The sequence below is a fragment of the Crocuta crocuta genome, unplaced genomic scaffold (genome assembly GCF_008692635.1).
Source record: "Crocuta crocuta isolate KB4526 unplaced genomic scaffold, BGI_CrCroc_1.0 scaffold3, whole genome shotgun sequence".
Taxonomy (NCBI): Eukaryota; Metazoa; Chordata; class Mammalia; order Carnivora; family Hyaenidae; genus Crocuta; species Crocuta crocuta.
The window spans coordinates 15,709,695-15,728,700 of NW_027529934.1; the positions used below are offsets into that span (position 1 = coordinate 15,709,695).

A 19,006-nucleotide genomic window follows, 5' to 3' on the forward strand; every position below is an offset into this window, starting at 1 on the left:
CCTTTTTATGTTTCATATGGTAAGAGTTAGAGTTCATAATGAGTGCATTTCAAACCTGGAATACTGTTAAAAATGTAGGAAACTGGGAATTACTTCAGATCTGTCTCCTCCCGCTCCCCCCNGATTTTTTAAACAACCTTCCTAAGCAATTCTCACAGGCACTGGCTTCAAATGGAATGATACACGGAAACCATCTAATAAATTTATTTAGAACTTTGAACATTTTCTGATTATATTTTACCTGAGTGAATTACATATGTAGTATGTATGTGTATATATGCTCATTTTGTTAATGTTAATAATATAGCACGTATTACAGTATTTATGTAATGTATGTGTTCTAGCTTTCCTTTTCATCTCCTAATTCATTCCTAAAAATGGTAGACTGATAACTTGTGAGCCTGCTCATTTATCAGTGGCACTCGTCATCGAGAATCTGTTATAGTTATTTTATCCTAAGTGGAAAGAAAATAGCAGGAATAAGACATAACTTTATTGAATTCTTATGTGGCAAGCATTTTCCTAAGTGCTTTATCTTAAGTAGACTTAACTGTGAGATATTGCCCCATTTTATATACAAGGAAGCTGAAGTACAGACAGGTTGATTAACTTGCATAAGATCACACAGCTAGTCTCTGGAGGAGTAAGGATTCAAACAGGTAGTTTCTTCACCTTGTCGTGCCACTTATTTATGAAAGGGAGGCTGTAATAGTAATACCTGTTTTATAGGATTATGCTTTAAATAAATCCACACAGTGCACTTAGCACACTACTTGGCCGTTATCAAGATTCCTGTAAGTGTCACTGTAATGAAATGTGGATTAGAGGGTTTACCTTTTATAAACAAGCTTCCTAAGTGATTCTCTCTCAGGCACTGGCTTAAAATCAAATCATACAAGGAACACATCTAATAATAAATTTACTTAGAACTTTGCACACTTTCCAGTTATCATTTTACCTGTTTTACCTGAGTAAATTATGTATGTAATAATATGGTGATACTTTATGGCATGTTGGAGTAAATGGAAGAAACTCTTCAAGGCTGGAAGCTATGAGCTAAGAACTGAAGGGATCAGTGTGTAAGCACAATTGAAGCAATTTGGAACACACAGGTTGTGAAAGTGAACTAAACTACCCTAAACCACAACTGTTAAGTGACAGATCTAGAATTTGAGCTCAGGTCTGTCTAACTCTAAAATTTAGCTCTTTTCTGTTTCAGATTCTGGTTCTCCCTCTCTCTCTGCCCCTCCCCCGCTCATGGTCTGTCTGTCTCTCTCTCTCTCTCAAAAATAAATAAACTATAAAAAAATTTTTTTTAAACAAAAATAAAATAAAAAAAATTTAGCTCTTTTAGGTCTCCATACAATTTCTCCCAGAAATCCAGTAAGTATATATATAAACATGCAAATGAACTCTTATAGTTTCTGAAATTTAGCATGAATGTAACCAGTAGAGAACAAAAGACTTTGTTATTTTCATGTGCTTTGAAATAATCTAGGTTAATTGCTTTCAAAGAGGCTTTTTCCTTAATATACATTAGCTTTTATCATATGCTTCCTTCTCATATGTGTCTCACCAAAAGCATACATTTTTAAATGAATTCTCAGTTTTGGATCATTTATAATAGCTGAAATCGTAAGTGTTAAAAGCTTAATTCCAACTGTTAAAATTCTTTTAATTGGAATTTCAGTCATAAGCTTATAGATGTGAATATAGAAACCCAATTCAAATTAGTTTATGAGTTTATATGATTCAGCACAACTTGATAAAGAGGCCTGTACAATTTGATTAAGTTTCTGTGTTTCGGCTCTGGCATGCTTTGTGCCGTGTTGGCTTTCTGTTTTTACTCCTACTAGATACGCTCTACTCATGTATGAAAGATGGCTGGGGGCAACTTTAGGCTTATGTCCATCTTTGGGCTAGTGATCAGTGTGCATGGATAGTGGTAAGCGTCGTGACTTGGTAGTTCAATAGAAAATAGAAAAATCAAATATATATTTGATATATTTTTCCCCAAATGTGTTGTGGGCAGATTAAGGATTATGAAGTCATGTAGACCATTTAAAAAGGGATCTCATCATTCTGAACACATCAGAATTCTTTGTATTCGTTGTTACTCATTTTTACATGAAGTAAGGCTTAACTATCTTCCTTTCTTTCTTTCAGTTGTATCAGTTGGAGCAGCTACCACAAGAACCTGTTAGCCAGCAGTGATTATGAAGGCACCGTCATCCTGTGGGACGGATTCACAGGACAGAGATCAAAGGTCTATCAGGTAAATAAGGATACTAGTCACTTGTTCTAAGAATCACATTTTTACTTGCTTAATAGTTGGAGGCGTTTATGCGCTTTATCTTTACAAATTTAAAGCCACTGTTTAGCTTTTTACAAATACCTATTTGATACCAAATACTGCTTTTGGAAGCCTCTCTTCAGACTTGTTTTACATTTATAGAATGTGTCAAGTGAATTTCCAAAAGCAATAAAATATGTATATGTAAAAAGTTTGGGAACTACTTTGCATCTCATTTGTTTTCATAGCCTGTTTTCTCTCCCTCCCACCAGAGCAATAAATTGGTATCAAGCTTTTTGCTGTATCTATTTTAACATCTATATTCTGTCTGAGACTACTTTGTCTTCCTTCTGTATCCAGGAACACGAGAAAAGGTGTTGGAGTGTTGACTTTAATTTGATGGATCCTAAACTCTTGGCTTCAGGTTCTGATGATGCAAAAGGTACAGTCTGAATCTCCTCTCCTCCCGTCCCTCACTTTCATACACCCAGCTTAATCCCTTTTACTGCCGAGATACAGATATTTATTAAAACTTGTAGCAATCCATTGTGATTTTTATTCTAAAAATAATCTAAGCACAAAAATCTGTCTTTTGGAGTGAAAGAAAAATGAATATACTGTACCTTCATTACAATAATGTTTTCTGGATTCATGTCACATGGTGACATTTTTATAACCAATATCTTTATATATACCATCAAATTGAACTTTTTTGCTGAAACATTTAGACATGTCTCTGAAGTTATATTAAATTTCTGTTGTATGCTGAAGTTTTTTAATGAAGTATATCATATTTCAAAGAAAAGTTCTCCATTTTTTTCCTGCCAATTTAATTGACCTCTTCTTCTTTTTCTTGAATATCAATCTTTACTATTCATTTTTTTCAGTTATTCTTAATGTTTTGTTTTGGCCTGGTTCTTCTTACCATTAGATTTATAAAGCCCCATTAACAGATTTTTTTAACCTTATAGTTAATAGCCTTAATTTTTTTGTCCTCCTTTTTTGCATGTAACTTCCAGATGAGTGATTAGATAGCAGAGATTGCTCTAGTGTTGAAAAGTGTATTTCATAATCATGGTGCCTGCCCTATTAAAAGGGAAATGAACATGACTGGATTTCCCCCCCAAAGTTCAGAAAGTAACAGGTTGTTTACCCTTAGTATGCATAGATTGGAATGCCTTCCTTTTTGATTGTTTTAAGAAACTATCCTTGAATTTCTAAATTATTTAGAGCATGATATGACAGTTGATTGTTGTATGTTTGAATACAGAGTTTCACTAATTAATGTTAATTGTTCTTTTTTTATTAAAATTTTAAAATATTTATTTTTGAGAGAGAGATTGAGGTGGGGGCAGAGAGAGGGACACAAAATCCGAGGCAGGCTGTCAGCACAGAGCCTGATGCGGTTCTCAAACTCACGAACCATGAGATCATGGCCTGAGCCAAAGTTGGATGCTCAAGCAACTGAGCCAACCAAGCACCCCTAAATGGTCTTTTTCATAGTATATTGAAGATAGCCTTTATTGAGTTGAATACTTGTATTTTTGTACTGAACAGTAATATTTATTCAGAGGTCTTGACTGGTCAGAGTCTTTCTCTGAAAAATAGAAGCCATTTTAAACAATTTAAGTAGGAAAGGATTAAAAATTTTTTTTTAATGATTATTTTTGAGAGAGAGAGCAAGAGCGAGCTGGGAAGGGGCAAAGAGAGAGGGAGACACAGAATCTGAAGCAGGTTCCAGGTTCTGAGCTGTCAGCACAGGAGCCTGACATGGGGCTCAAACTCAAAAACTGAGATCATGACCTGAGCTGAAGTTGGATGCCCAACTGATTGAGCCACCCAGGCGCCCCACTAGGAAAGTTATTTATTCATGTTAAATTGTATTAAAATATACATAACATGAAATTAAGCATTTTAACTATTTTTAAGTGTACTGTTCAGTGTCATTAGCTCATAGAACTTTTGTCATATCATGAAACTGAGACTCTCTACCCATTAAATATAGCTTCCCATTTCCCCTTTACCCAGCCCCTGGCAGTCACCTTTCTACTTTCTGTCTGTATCAATTTGACTGCTCATAACTCCATTTTATGAGTGGAATCATGCAGTATTTGTCTGTTTGTGACTGGCGTATTTCACTTAGCATAAAGTTGTCAAGGTTCATATGTGTTGTAGCATGTGTCAGAATTTGTTTTTAATTTTTTAATTTTAATTTTCTTCCCAATTATTTACCATATAGTGCAAGAGTAGATTCCAGTGATTCATCCCCTATGTATAATACCCAGTGTTTATCCCAACAAGTGTCCTCCTTAATGCCCCTTACCCATTTAGCCCACNTCTCTGACTAATTTCAATTCGCATAATAGCCTCTAGTTCCATCCACATAGTTGCAAATGACACAATTTCTTTTACAAGGCTGAATTATAATGTATTCTATGAACGTATCACATTTTGTTTAACTATTCAGTTCGATGGACAGACATTTGGGTTTCCTCTGCCTTTTAGGCTATTATGAATAATGCTGCTATGAACATGAGTTCATACCTTTCTTTCATTTTTTTTTTAATGTTTTTTATTTATTTCTGAGATAGAGAGCGTGAACAGGAGACGGTCAGAGAGAGAGGGAGACACAGAATCCGAAACAGGCAGGCTCTCAGCTAGCTGTCAGCACAGAGCCCAATGCAGGGCTCAAACCCACGAACCATGAGATCATGACCTGAGCCGAAGTTAGATGCTTAACCGGCTGAGCCACCTGGGCACCCCGACAAACTACTTTCTATGTCCTATTTTTAGTTCTTCTGGGTATATACTCAGAAATGCAATTTCTGGATCATATGATACTTACTTGTTTAATTTTTTGAGGAAGCATCATTCTGTTTTCCATAGTGTCTGTACCATTTTACCTTTGCACCAGCAGTGCCAAACTTATGCAGTTTCTCCATATCCTCACCAACACCTCTTGTTTCCTTCCTCCCTAGTAATGATTTTAATGGGTGTGAAGTGGTATCTTACTGTGGTTTTCCTTTGCATTGCCCTAATGATAGTGATGTTGAGTGTATTTTCATGTGGTTATTGGCCATCTGTAAATCTTCTTTGGAGAAATGTTTATTCAAGCCCTATGTCCATTTTTTAATTATGTTGTTTTTTGCTGTTGTTGAATTGTAGGTGTTCTCTGGATAGTATGGATATATATTTTAACACTTTATTTTGGGGCACCTGGGTGGCTCAGTTGGTTAAGCATCCGACTTCGGCTCAGGGTCATGATCTTGCGGTCCGTGACTTCGAGCCCTGCATCGGACTCTGTGCTGACAGCTAGCTTGGAGCCTGGAGCCTGCTTTGGATTCTGTGTCTTCCTCTCTCTCAGCCCCTCCCCTGCTCATGCTCTTTCTCTCTCTTGTCTCTCAAAAGTAAATAAAGGTTAAAAAAATTTTTATAAAAAAACTATCTCCTACTACTTAAAAAATAACTGTTTATGTATTTTGAGAGAGACTGAGAAAGGGAGAAGACAGAGAATGCCTGCGGGCAGGTAGTTGTGAGGGGTAGAGGAATAATTCTAATCAGGCTGTGCACCATCAGCACAGCGCCCAACATGGGGGCTGAAGCTCACGAACTGTGAGATCATGATGTGAGGTGAAATTAAGAGTTAGACGCTTATCAGCTTTATTGATTGTTTCCTTTACTATGCAGACGCTTTTTATCTTGATTAGGTCCCAAAAGTTCATTTTTGCTCTTGATTCCCTTGCCTTTGGGGATGTGTCAAGTAAGAAATAGCTGCAGCTGACTGAATGGGAAAAGACAGTTGCAAATGACATATCAGATAAAGGGCTAGTATCCAGAATCTGCAAGGAACTCCCCAAACTCCACACCCAAAAAACAAATAATCCAGTGAAGAAATGGGCAGAAGACATGAACACACGTCTCCAAAGAGGACATCCAGATGGCAAACAGACACATGAAATGATGCTCAGCATCCCTCCTCATCAGGGAAATACAGATCAAAACCACACTGAGATACCACCTCACGCCGGTCAGAGTGGTGAAAATGAACAAATCAGGAGACTCTAGATGCTGGCGAGGATGTGGAGAAACGGGCATCCTCCTACACTGTTGGTGGGAATGTAAACTGGTTCAGCCCCTCTGGAAGACAGTGTGGAGGTTCCTCAAAAAATTAACAGTAGAACTCCCCTATGACCCAGCAATAGCACGGCTAGGAATTTACCCAAGGGATACAGGAGTGCTGATGCATAGGGGCACATGTACACCAATGTTCATAGCAGCACTCTCTACACTAGTCAAAACATGGAAAGAGCCTAAGTGTCCATCAACTGATGAATGGATCAAAAAGATGTGGTTTATCTATACAATGGAATACTACATGGCAATGAGAAAGAATGAAATCTGGCCATTTATAGCAACATGGATGGAGCTCAAGGGTGTTATGCTGAGCGAAATAAGCCAGGCAGAGAAGGACAGATACCATATGTTTGCACGTATAGGTGGATTAGGAGGATCTTAATGGAGGACCATGGGGGAGGGAAGGGGGAAAAATAGTTGGAGAGAGGGAGGGAGGCAAACCATGAGAGACTCTTGAATGCTGAGAACAAACTGAGGGCTGATGGGGGTGGGGGAGAAGGGAAGGGGGGTGATGGGCCTGGAGGAGGGCACTTGTGGGGATGAGGACTGGGTATTACATGGAAACCAACTTGACAATAAACTATTTAAGGGGAAAAAAAAGTTAGACACTTAGCCACCTGAGCCACCCAGGCTCCCCTGTATAATCTGGATATTAATCCTTATGAGATACGTGATTTGTTGATAGTGTGCTTTGATGCACAGAAGTCTTTCATATTGATGAAGTCGAAATTACCTAATTTTGTTTATGTTGCCTGTGTCTCATATCCAAGGAGTCATTGCCAAATGTAATGAAGGTTTTGCCCTTGGTTTTCTTCTGAGAGTTTTATAATTTTAGTTCTTACATGTCTTTGATCCATTTTGAGTTGATTTTTGTATATGGTGTAAAGTAAGGGTCTGACTTCATTCTTTTATATATGGAAATCCATTTTTCCTAGTACCACTTATTGAAAAGATTATTCTTCCATCATTGAAAGGTCTAGGCACCTTTCTAAAGGTCAAAAATCATTTGATCATATCTTCAAAAGTTTATTTCTAGAGTCTTTTCTGTTGCTTGGTCTGTTTGTCTGCCATACTGTTTTGATTACTGTAGCTTTGTTTGTAATCAGGAAGTGTGAGTGCTGTGTTTTCTTCTATTTCAAGATTGTTTTAGCTATTTAAGTTCAATGAAGATCCCATATGAATTTTAGGGTGGATTTTATTTTATTATTTCTTTTCTTCTGCTTTCTTTCGTTTTAGTTTGTTCTTTTTCTAGTTTCCCAAGTTGGAAGCTTGGATTATTGATTATAGATCTTTTTTCTTTGGTAATATGCATTTAATGTTGTAAATGTCCCTGTTTAAGTGCTTGTATCTCACAAGTTTTGATAACTTTTATTTTAATTTTCATTTATTTCAAAATATATATAACTTTTTTGAGATTTCTTATTTCATTTATGTATTATTTAGAAGTGTGTTGTTTAGGGGCGCCTGGGTGGCTCAGTTGGTTGGGCTTCCAACTTCGGCTGAGGTCATGATCTCGCAGGTCATGAGTTCTGGCTCCATGTTGGACTTGCTGCTGTGCACACAGAGCCCACTTCAAATCCTTTGTCCTCCCCTCTCTCTGACCCTCCTCTGCTCGCTTGATCTCTCAAAAATAAATAAACATTTTTTAAAAAGTGTGTTGTTTAATCTCTAGGCATTTTGGAATTTTCTAGCTATCTTTCTGTTATTGGCTTCTAGTTTAATTCCATTGTGGTCTAATAGATACATTATTTAATTTCTGTTTTAAGTTTGTTAAGGTATGTTCATAGCCCAAATTGTGGTCTGTTGTGCTGAATGTCTCATGTGAATTTGAGAAGAATGTATACTCTTATTAGATAGTTCATTTTTATTCATTTGAATGATGGCATTTTGAATTCAGCTATTCTACTAATTTCTTACTGCTGGTTCTTTCCATTTCTAATAGAAGGGTATGTATTTTTTAAGATTCTACATTGATTTATGTGTTTCTTTTTTTTCCTATAACCCATTGTCTTGATTTGTAGCTTTATAGAAACTCTTGAAGTTAAGTAGTCTTCCATCTTATTTTTGAAAATGGTTTTAGCTCTTTACATTTTCTGCTCTTTCATATACATTTTAGAATCTGGTTTGCCAGTACCAATGGAAAATCCTTTTGGGAGTATTGAATCTGTAGATCATTTTGGGGAAAAATTGATATCTTAATATACTCAGACTTCCATTCCATGAACATGGTTTATCTTTCCAATTTTAGACTTAAAAATTTTTTTTCACAGTTTTATAATTTTCAGCATACAAACCCTGTGCAATATTATAACTAAATAGTTTGGTGCCATTAAAAATGATGTTTAAAACACATTAGTATTCATTCATTGTTTACTAGTTTACCAAAAAATAATTGATTTTTAAATACAAATTTTATTTCAATAAACTTGCCAAAGTCTCTATTTTTAAGAGATTATGTCTGGAGATTCCTTGGGACTGTCATGTCAGCAAACAGTTGTAGAGGCCACTTGTAGGCAACAGACTTGAGCAATGGAAACTTGAATAATGTAAAAGGGCCCACAGTGACTGCTGCACTGAATGCAAACAGGCTTATTAGGCAGTCCACCTCAAAATGGCCATAAACTCTAATTGACCAATGGACTACATACAGTCAGGCACAGTTACCAAAAAAGGAAAATGCTGTATGTTCTAATACCTCCTCACTGTCCCCAGAAATACAACCCCCACCCCCCACCCCGCCTTCAGGTAGATAGTCTCTCATTTGCTGTCCTGCCTGCGGCTTCCTTGCAATGAAGCCTCTTTTTTATTCTGCCTTGGGTGAACTCTTTCACTGTTTGTGCCACTGACCTCCACCTGATTAGGTTGCCTCACAAGAGCCACTAATGCTTTTTTGTTTCCAAAGTGTGTCCATTTCTTTTTTCTTTCTTTCCTACGTTTCCCTTGCTTTATTGTACTTGCAAGAATTTTCAGAATGTTGGTGTAAAGAGTGGTGACAGCAAACATAGAGAATGCTTATAGTCTTTCAACATTAATAGGATATTATTAGGTTAGGGTTTTATTGGACATGTTTTGTCAGGTTAAGGAAGTTCTCTTCCCTGTTTGCCAAGAATATTTATCATGAATGGATGTTGAAGTTTGTCATGATTTTTCTGTATCTCTTGAGATGATTATGTTGTTGTTCTCCTCCTCCTCTTCCTCCTCCTCCTCTTCCTTTTTTTGTTAATATCCTGAGCTTTAATGATCTATTTTCATATCTTGAAGTAGTCTTATATTCCCAGAACAAACCACATTTTGGCCATGATGTATTATCTATTTTCTGTATTGCTATGTTTGATTTGCTAAATTTATTTTTTTGAAGATTCTTGCATCTATATTCATGAGAAGTATTGGCCTTTATTTTTCTATTCTTGTAATGTTTTTTTTTGTGGCTTTTGTGTCAGGATAATGCTGGTCTTATAAAATGATTTCTCATGTTTTGCGGGAGGTATAGATGGAAGTGATTGTTTAGAATTACCATTGTTTGGTTCATAAGTCTTTCGTATAATTTGTCGTTGAAGCTTTCTGGGCCTGGAGTTTTCTTTATTTGAAGGTTTTATAAGATATATATTGAAAAAAAATTTTTTTAATGTTTATTTACTTTTGAGAGAGAGAGAGAGAGAATGAGAGAATGAATTAGGGTGGGGCAGAGAGAGAGGGAGACAACAGAATCTGAAGCAGGCTCCAGGCTCTGATCTGTCAGCACAGAGCCTGACATAGGGCTCGAACCCACAATCCATAAGATCGTGACCTGAGCCAAAGTCAGATGCTTAACCAGATGAGCCACCCAGGTGCCCCTGTTTGAAGGTTTCAATAAGAATTTATTTTTTTAAATAAAGATGTAGTTGACATACCATGTTACACTAGTTTCAGGTGTACAACATACTGATTCAGTAAGTCTATGTTCTGTTGTGCTCACCACAAAGGTAGCCACTATTGTTATACAATGCTGTTACCGTACCATTGACTGTCCCCTGTGGTATACCTTTTATCTCTGTGACATAAGAATTTATTTCTTTAGTAGATGAGGATTATTCAGTTCGTCTGTTTCTTCTTGAATGAGCGTTGGTAGTTTATATCTTTTTGGAATTGGTATTTTGTGTTCTCTCTGGTCTATTATATATGTAGGTCAGTGTGGCATCAAGTTTGTCAGTTTTAATGATGTTTTTCAAATATCTAACTTTTGATTTTATTGATTTTTTTCTTTTTCTAGCTTTAGTTTCATTTGATGTTCATTAACTTTTAAAATTTGCTTTGAGTGTGACTTCCTTTTTTTACTGTTTTGCTAAGTTTGAGGTTTATGTCATTATTTGAGCCTTTTATCTTTTCTAATATAAATATTTACTGGTATATATTTCCCTTTAAGTACCACTACAGCTGATCCCTCAAATTTTCATATTATGTATCTGCTTATTCATTTATTTTTTTTAATGTTTTATTTCTGAGAGGGAGAGAGAGAGAAAGTGTGAGCAGGGGAGGGTCAGAGAGAGAGGGAGACACAGAATCTGAAGCAGGCTCCAGGCTCTGAGCTAGCTGTCAGTACAGAGCCTGACGTGGGGTTCGAACCAATGAACCGTGAGATTATGACCTGAGCTGAAGTTGGACGCTCAGCCGACTGAGTCGCCCAGGCGTCCCTATTCATTCACTTTTAAAAGTACATCTAATTTCTTTTGTGATTCTCATGTTTAGCTAAGAATTATTTTTAAATGTGTTCTACCATTTTCAACTTTGCTTAAAGTTTTCAGAAATCTTTTGGTTTTGATTTATAGGTTAATTCTAGTAAGAGAACATATTTTATATAACTTTAATTCTTTTGAATTTGTTATGATTTCTTTTATGGTCTAGAATATGATTTGCCTTGGTAAATATCCAAGTGCATTAAAAAGAATTAGTATTCTCCAGTGGAGTGTTCTGTAATGTCAATTAAGTCAAGCTTGTTGATAGTGGGGTTTTTTTTGGTTTTCTATATTTTTGCTGTGTGTGTGTGTGTGTGTGTGTGTGTGTGTGTGTGTGTGTGTTCTGTCTCCTTGTTCTGTTGTTTATTAAGAATATTAAAATCTGGGGGGACCTGGGTGGCTCAGTTGGTTGAGTGTGTGACTTCAGCTCAGGTCACGATCTCATGGATTGTGGGTTTGGGCCACACATTGGTATCGCTGCTGAGAGTGCAGAGTCTGCTTTGGATCCTCTGCCCCCTTCTCTGTCTCCCCTCCTCTGCTTGTACTCTCCCTTAAAAATAAATAAAAATATTTAGAGGTTTCTAGATGGGTCAGTTAGCCAGTGTCAATATCAGCTCAGGCCATGATCTCACAGTGAAATTTATGGGTTTGAGCCCCCATGTCTGGCTCTGTGCTGACAGCTCAGAGCCTGGAGCCCGCTTCCAGTTCTGTGTCTCCTTTTCTGTCTCCTCCTGCCCCTCTCTTGCTCATTCATTTTTTTTCTTTATCTCTCATAAATAAACATTAAAATATTAAAAATAAATAAAAATATTAAAAAATGTTGAAATCTGATATTATTTCTTCTTTCAGTTATGGAAGGCTATTGTTTTGCCTCTTTTTTGTTTGTTGTTTTGATTTTTTGAAGTGGTATTGTTAGGGTCCTCTAAGCATTTAGAATTGTTATCTTGCTGAATTGACCCTTTTATCAATGTATAATGTCACTTTTTATCCCTTTTAATATTCTTCTGAATCTACTTTGTTAGATATTCAGCAAAGCAGTAATCTTTTTCCTCTCCTCTGAGATTCCATTTATATGTTAGACCTTTTCATTTTGTCTTATAAGTCCCCTTGACTGTTTTTTCCATGTCAATATCTTTTCTCTTCTTTACATTAAGTAATTTGTCTTCTTTCAGTTCACGAACTCTTTTATCCTTTAATCTCCAGTTTGATATTGATTCAGTTCAAAACTCTTTTATGCAAATTACTGTATTTTTCCTAAAATTTTCATTTGATTCTTATTTAATAGTTCCAGTATTTTTACTGAGTATTTCTCTCTCCATTAATTTTAAATGTATTTGTTTACTTTTTACCCCCAGGGAGCACCGTAACAATAGTTGCTTTAAAATCTGTTTCATAATTCCAACATCTAGATTTTACAGTCGGTTTTTGTTGATGGTATCTTTGAAAATCCTTCACCTTTTCCTGGATTTATGTACATTGAGTAATTGGTGGGTTATATCTTGGGCATTTTGAGTATTACATTTTGTAAGACTCTGGGTTCTGTTCACATTTTCAGGAGAATGTTTTTTGTTTTGTTTTGTTTTGTTTAGGTAGGTGATCGGCAGTTTAGATTCCCATCTTGCTTTCTGTATGAGTGAGAGTTACATTTTCAGGGTGGTTTTCAGAGCCTCTGGTGTGCTACATTGGTTTATTTCATGCATACGCCATTCAGGGGTTAATCTGGAAATTGAGATGTCTTTTCAGTTGTAGTTCAGAGCACAGGGTCTTTGTTAATACTCCTTTGTGTCCATCTTGCATGTATAAGACTTAGGCCTGTTCATACCCAGAATATGGGATCTTCTCCAGTGCTTTCCTTTCTAGGTTTCTCCCACACTCTTTGTCTCCCTTTTTTACTGAGGCTTTGGCAAGAAAGTTGGGGTTTCTCTGCAGATGAGTTACTCTTTTTATGACCACAGAAGTGAAGTATGTGTAGGAATAGTAGCCTGCCATAGTGCTGTAGCTCTGTGATGGAATCCCACCGTAGAGAAACGTTGAGAGAGAAAAAGAATAAAACGAAAGAAAAAATAAAGATTACTCTCAACCTGTGGCTTGCAGAAGTGTCTTTTGCCAATCTTATGGTCAGAAACACAGGGATTTTCCTCAGTTTTTGCTCATTGAGGTTCTGACTTTGGCTTGCATAGGAGAAAAGAAATGGTACTCTCACCCCTGTATTGGTTACTTCTTTTATGTTTTGAATTTCCTTTACATAATGACTGTTTTTCTTTACTTTTCAGATTCCTCAAACCTTTCTGTTTTATTTTTGTTACTGATATTGACCTCCCAGTAAATTCATAGTGAGAGAGATTGGCTATAGTGGACTTACTCTGCCTTGATTGGTACTAAAAGTCCCAAATGCATTATGCCCATCTCAAAATATTTAGTGTTGTGTAAATGTATTTATCACCCTTTGACTGTTTGCTGATTTTTACTTATAAATCTTGGTTATAAAATACTGCCTTTGTGATTATAGTAAGAATAGTTTAAATTGCTTCTAATGTATTTTCCACATAATTATTATTATTTATTATTAGTATTTTATATATTTTATATTTTTAACATTTTATATATTTTGTACTTAGTAATATCCATTTATTAATGGATACTTTTTAAAACATAATTAAATACTGAGTCCTAATAAGTGGCATTTTTTGTATTCATCCTGTTAGTTATTTAAATGCTGTGTATTTTTAAAATAGTTTACTTTCACATATATATGCACATACTTTATGTTAAACATGAATGTTGTAGGCTTATAGATTGTAGTATTCTTCAGAATACTTGTAGTATAGGCTTGGATTGGTAACACTTGTATAGGCTTGTACTTGTAATAATTGTAACAAGGCTTGTAGTATTGCTGTGTAACAAGTTAATCATAAAAGAATATTGTGAACTAATTTATAAGTTATTTAGGAGAAATAGGTTTTTCTTTTTAAATACATAAAGTAAAAATCATTTGCAATGAATTATCGTATTGAATTAGAATAAACATATTCTTTAAAAGGGCTTTTTAACCCACAAATATGAATTTGAAGAGTATTTGGTTTTAGTATAGCACTGTTTAAAGGTTTTTATTTATTCCAGAGTTTCATAGCTGTACACATTAATATGAAAGTGTTTAAATTCATTAATATGAATTTAAAATCTTACGAAATTAAAAAAAATTCAGTTAACTCGTACTAAGTGAAATACTTTTTTAAATCAAAGGACTAAAAAATAAACTGCAATATAATAGTATTATCATAAGTAGTATTATCTGCCCTATAATTTATAATTTATATAGTTACCTTTCCTAAAAGCTATAAATTTACTAAGTGTAATATCTCCTGTATCCAAATGAAAGTAAAAGGCTTATGTTAGGCAAAATCCCAAATGTCCCCAGTGGTCTTTGTCTCCTGGTATCCCCATGCTTATGTAGTTCCCTTCCTCCCCATTGCTCCAGTCTGTGTGATTGGTAAGATACTATAGAAGTGAAGGTATGTCACCTTTTTTTAAAAGTTCCTTTATTTATTTTTGAGGGGTTGAGGAAACCATGGGTGGAACTGTGCAAAAGAGAAGGGGAGGGGCAGAGAGAGACAGACAATCCCAAGTAGACTGCATGAGCCTGCTATCAGCACAGAACCCGACTCGGGGCTTGAACCCATGAACATGAGCTCATGACTTGAGCCAAAATCAAGCAGACACTCAATCGACTGAGCCACCCAGTTGATTGAAATTTCACTTCTGAAGTTAGTTTATATAAAATATGTAGCCTTTACCTTCATTCTCCATTTAGTCATTTTGGTGAATATAGAGACGCTAGCAGTATTGTCACAAGCCCAAATTGTGGGGAACTGAATTGTCCTGCCGAGAGCCATGTTGAGCGAGTGAGTGTGGAAGTGGATCTTCTAGTTCAGCTGAATGGAGACCTCTGATGCTTGAGACCCTGAGCAAAACCCCCCAGCTGAGCTGCTCAGAGATTCCGGACAATCAGAAACTGTGTGACAGTAAATTTTGTTGTGTTAATTAAGTTCCTAAGTTTTGGGGCAGTTTGCTCTGCAACAGTAGGCAACTTAATATAACAAAGCCTGTTTTCTCTATTTGCTCAAGTTCAAAAGAAAAACTTCTCTTTGGTAAATCAGTACTTGTAGCTGTATCTAATTTTTCCTTTTCTCGATACTTGGCCTTTTGTACTCTGTACCTGTCTGTCCAAGTCTCCCTCTTCTTATAAGGATATCATTCATTGGATTTAGGGTCCATCCTAATCCAGTATGACTTCATTTTAACTTGTTTACATATGCAAAGACCTTATTTACAAATTAAGACATTCAGAGGTACCTGCGGTTATGAATACAACATATCCTTTTGGGGAACACAGTTTAACCGACAGCACCTGTTTTGTTTAATGACCAGTAATAAAATAAAATGTATCATTCTTTCTTTTCTATGCTGTAAATATTCCATATATCTTTAAGCCTTAATTATTGTTGTAGCTCAGTTATATTGACTTCTAGTATCTTTTATATTGAAAATTGTAATCATGATGTTTACCATTGTGACTTATTTATTTAAATTTTAGTTAGTTAACCTAACAGTGATTTGTTTCAAGAATTCTGTGATTCATCACATACAACAAGCAGTACTCATCACAGGTGCCCTCCTTAATACCTATCACCCATCTAGCCCATCTCCCACCCACCTCCCTCTATAAACCATCATCATTAAGAGTCTCTTGTGGTTTCTCTTTTCTCCCCCCGCCCCTTATGTGTTCATTCTTTTGTTTCTTAAATTCCACAAATAAATGAAATCATATGTATTTGTCTTTCTCTAAGTGACTTATTTCACTTAGCATAATACATTCTAGCTCCATCCATGTCATTGTAAATGGCAAGATTTCATCCTCTTTGATGGCTGCATAATATTCCACTTCATATATACCACATTTTCTTTATCCATTTTTCATTTGATGGATATTTGGGCTCTCTTCATAGTTTGGCTATTGTCATTGTGATTTATTTTTAAAATGTTAGTGATTACTCCATTGAGAAAATTACCATGAAATAAAAAAAGACTTTCTAATTTAAATGTTATTTTGTTCTAGTTCATTCTTATACTTATTTTTAATTCTCACAAAACACTGATCTATAACATTTGTTTATAAAGGGTGTAGTTATTAGTAGTGGGATTATGGGAACAGTAGGTGCTCCACGGATATTTGTTGTAGATTAACTTTGGCTTGCTGTGTTGTTAGGGTACAATCCTACTCTGGATATTCTAACCTATAAATGCAATATTTGACCTGTAGATTTTTAGGTTCAGGTAGCCATTTCATCTCAGAATTGTATATCTGAATTCCCTGGACAATTATATATTGATTGAAATAGCACAATGATTCCTATTACAAATTACATGAAATAAATCAAATATTACTATTTAAAACTCTTACTCTTTTATTTGAATATTGAGTGTATTAGTTTCCTCTTAGAAGGCTAATAAATTCATTAGGGTGTAAATAACTTTTTTAGTGGTTAATTTTTATTCTCAGAGTCTACATATTAAGAAATGTATGGAATTCCACTCATAAAAGAAATTATCCTATTTACACAGAAAAGAATCTCTGTTCTTATGAAATACCATTTTTTATCTTATTATTTTTTTATTTTACTCCTATTACCATATTAGTATTCCTGAAAAGACTTTAGGGGCACCTGGGTGGCTAGTCAGTTGAGTATCTATCTCTTGATTTTATATCTGTCTCCATGCTAAGTGTGGAGTNCCTGCTCATGCTTGTGCTCTCTCTAAAATGAAATAAAATGTTTAAAAAAGATTCTAAAAGTTTACTCCATCCTAATACTAGTTTTCAGCCCTAAATGCACATTAGAGTCACCCAAAGAGCTTATAAAAAAACAGTAATACCCATTGGGGTGCCTGGGTTGCTCAGCTGGTTAAGCGATCAACTCTTAGTTTCAACTCAGGTCATGATCTCATGGTTTGTGGGTTTGAGCCCTGCATTGGCTCTGCACTGACTGTGGAGCCTGCTTGGGACTCCCTCTCTCTTTCCCTCTCTCAAATAAACCAAACCAAACAAAACAAAACAAAAAAAACAATACCTGGACCCTAACTGATACCCAGTTCAGGGTAGAACATTGGTGTCCACTGAAAAGATGGATAGGAAGATTTTTATTGTTACTGTTTATTATTAGTTCTAATGTGTAACCGGTATTATAACCAATATCTTGAAAATCTATTTTATTTGTGTATTCTATTGTCTGTGAAGACCTTTTTGTTTAAAAACAATATAATGGGGGTGCCTGGGTGGTTCATTCAGTTGAGCATCTAGCTCTTGATTTTGGCTCATGTCATGATCCTCATGGCCATGGGATGGAGCCCCATTTTGGGCTTTGCCTGGGCATGGAGCCTCTCTCTCTTTCTCTCCCTCTGCCCCTTCAATCAATCAATCAATCAGTCAGTCAGTCAATCATGGATGCTCTGGTATCACCTTTCTCTTTCTGCTTTCAGATCTGACCTGCTCTAATCAATCAGCTTGCCATTCTTTAATGATTATAAATTTCAGTATATACCATTGGAATAGACTAAATATCAAATATTGAAACAAATATTTAAAGTTTAGCTAAATAATTTCATAACATTACTTTAAACATTTAAGTCATGTAACTGAGTTCCTACATAAAATTTTCAAATCATGAAATTCTATTTTTTTAATATTTATTTCTTTGAAAGAGAGCGAGAGAGCATGAGTGGGTGAGGAGTAGAGAGGGAAAGGAAGAATCCCATGCAAGTCCCACAGTCAGCTCAGAGCCCAGCTTGGCGTTCGATCCCATGACCATGAGATCATGACCTGAGCCATAATCAAGAGTCAGACACTTAACCAACTGAGCCACCCAGGCATCCCTAAATCATGTAATTCTCAGTTGAAAGAAAAAATAAGAACTGCTTCTNTATTATATATATAATATATATAATATATAAATAATATATATATATAATATGTCTATGTGAGTGTGTGTGTGTGTGTGTGTGTAGGAGTGGGTGCCTATATGATTCGTCTTCCAACCCGTGACACTTTTGAGAAACACACACACACCAGTTTTTTAAGTAGGCTCTGTGCCCAAGGTGGGGCTTGAGCTCACAACCCTGACATTAAGAGTCACATGCTCTACCCGGTGAGTCACCCAAATCCCATCCCCCACCCCCCCCATGCACACTATTTAAAAAATACTAAAACAAATACACATGTATCTCCATATTGCTTTTTTTTTTTTTTAGCCGTCTTTTATGCCTTAGATATGGGATCATGTTACCTATCAGTATACACTGATTTTCTCTGTTGTTTTCTGACTTGGAAACTATGCTCCTTTGGTTTCACTACATTGTTCTATTACTCAGTCATTCAGTTTAAACAGTATTGGTTCTCCTAAACTAAAATGCTTTGGATTAATACGAAAAGGCAATTGTAGCAATAAGTAAACTTGATAGTTTACAGAAGCATTTGCTAATGCATTGTTTAATTCTTTTCATTTTTGCTTGTCCTTTATTCTTAGTGAAGCTGTGGTCTACCAACCTGGACAACTCAGTGGCCAGCATTGAGGCAAAGGCTAATGTGTGCTGTGTTAAATTCAGCCCCTCTTCTAGATACCATTTGGCTTTTGGCTGTGCAGGTAAGAAATTAAAGCAGTTTTGTCTTTTGATGTTGGCTGAGTATTGTGCCTGGCATAAAAGACCATATTTTAAAATGGATAACTTTCCGTCTAGGTTTAAATTTTGTTTTTGTTATTAGTCTCTGAGTTAGAAGTACGCAGTGTACCATCATTACTTGTTTATTGCTGTTTAA

General features: G+C 35.7%; 1 protein-coding gene across 2 annotated transcripts in view; it reads left to right on the plus strand.

The window, feature by feature from the left end:
• COP1 (COP1 E3 ubiquitin ligase) overlaps window positions 1-19,006 on the plus strand; it is a 220,383-nt gene that overhangs the window by 119,666 nt on the left and 81,711 nt on the right. For both annotated transcript variants that reach the window (XM_077763321.1, XM_077763323.1), the window contains exons 13-15: window positions 2,167-2,275; window positions 2,654-2,735; window positions 18,717-18,833. In XM_077763321.1, the coding sequence (XP_077619447.1) occupies window positions 2,167-2,275; window positions 2,654-2,735; window positions 18,717-18,833 (308 nt within the window). The remainder of the gene's footprint in view (window positions 1-2,166; window positions 2,276-2,653; window positions 2,736-18,716; window positions 18,834-19,006) is intronic.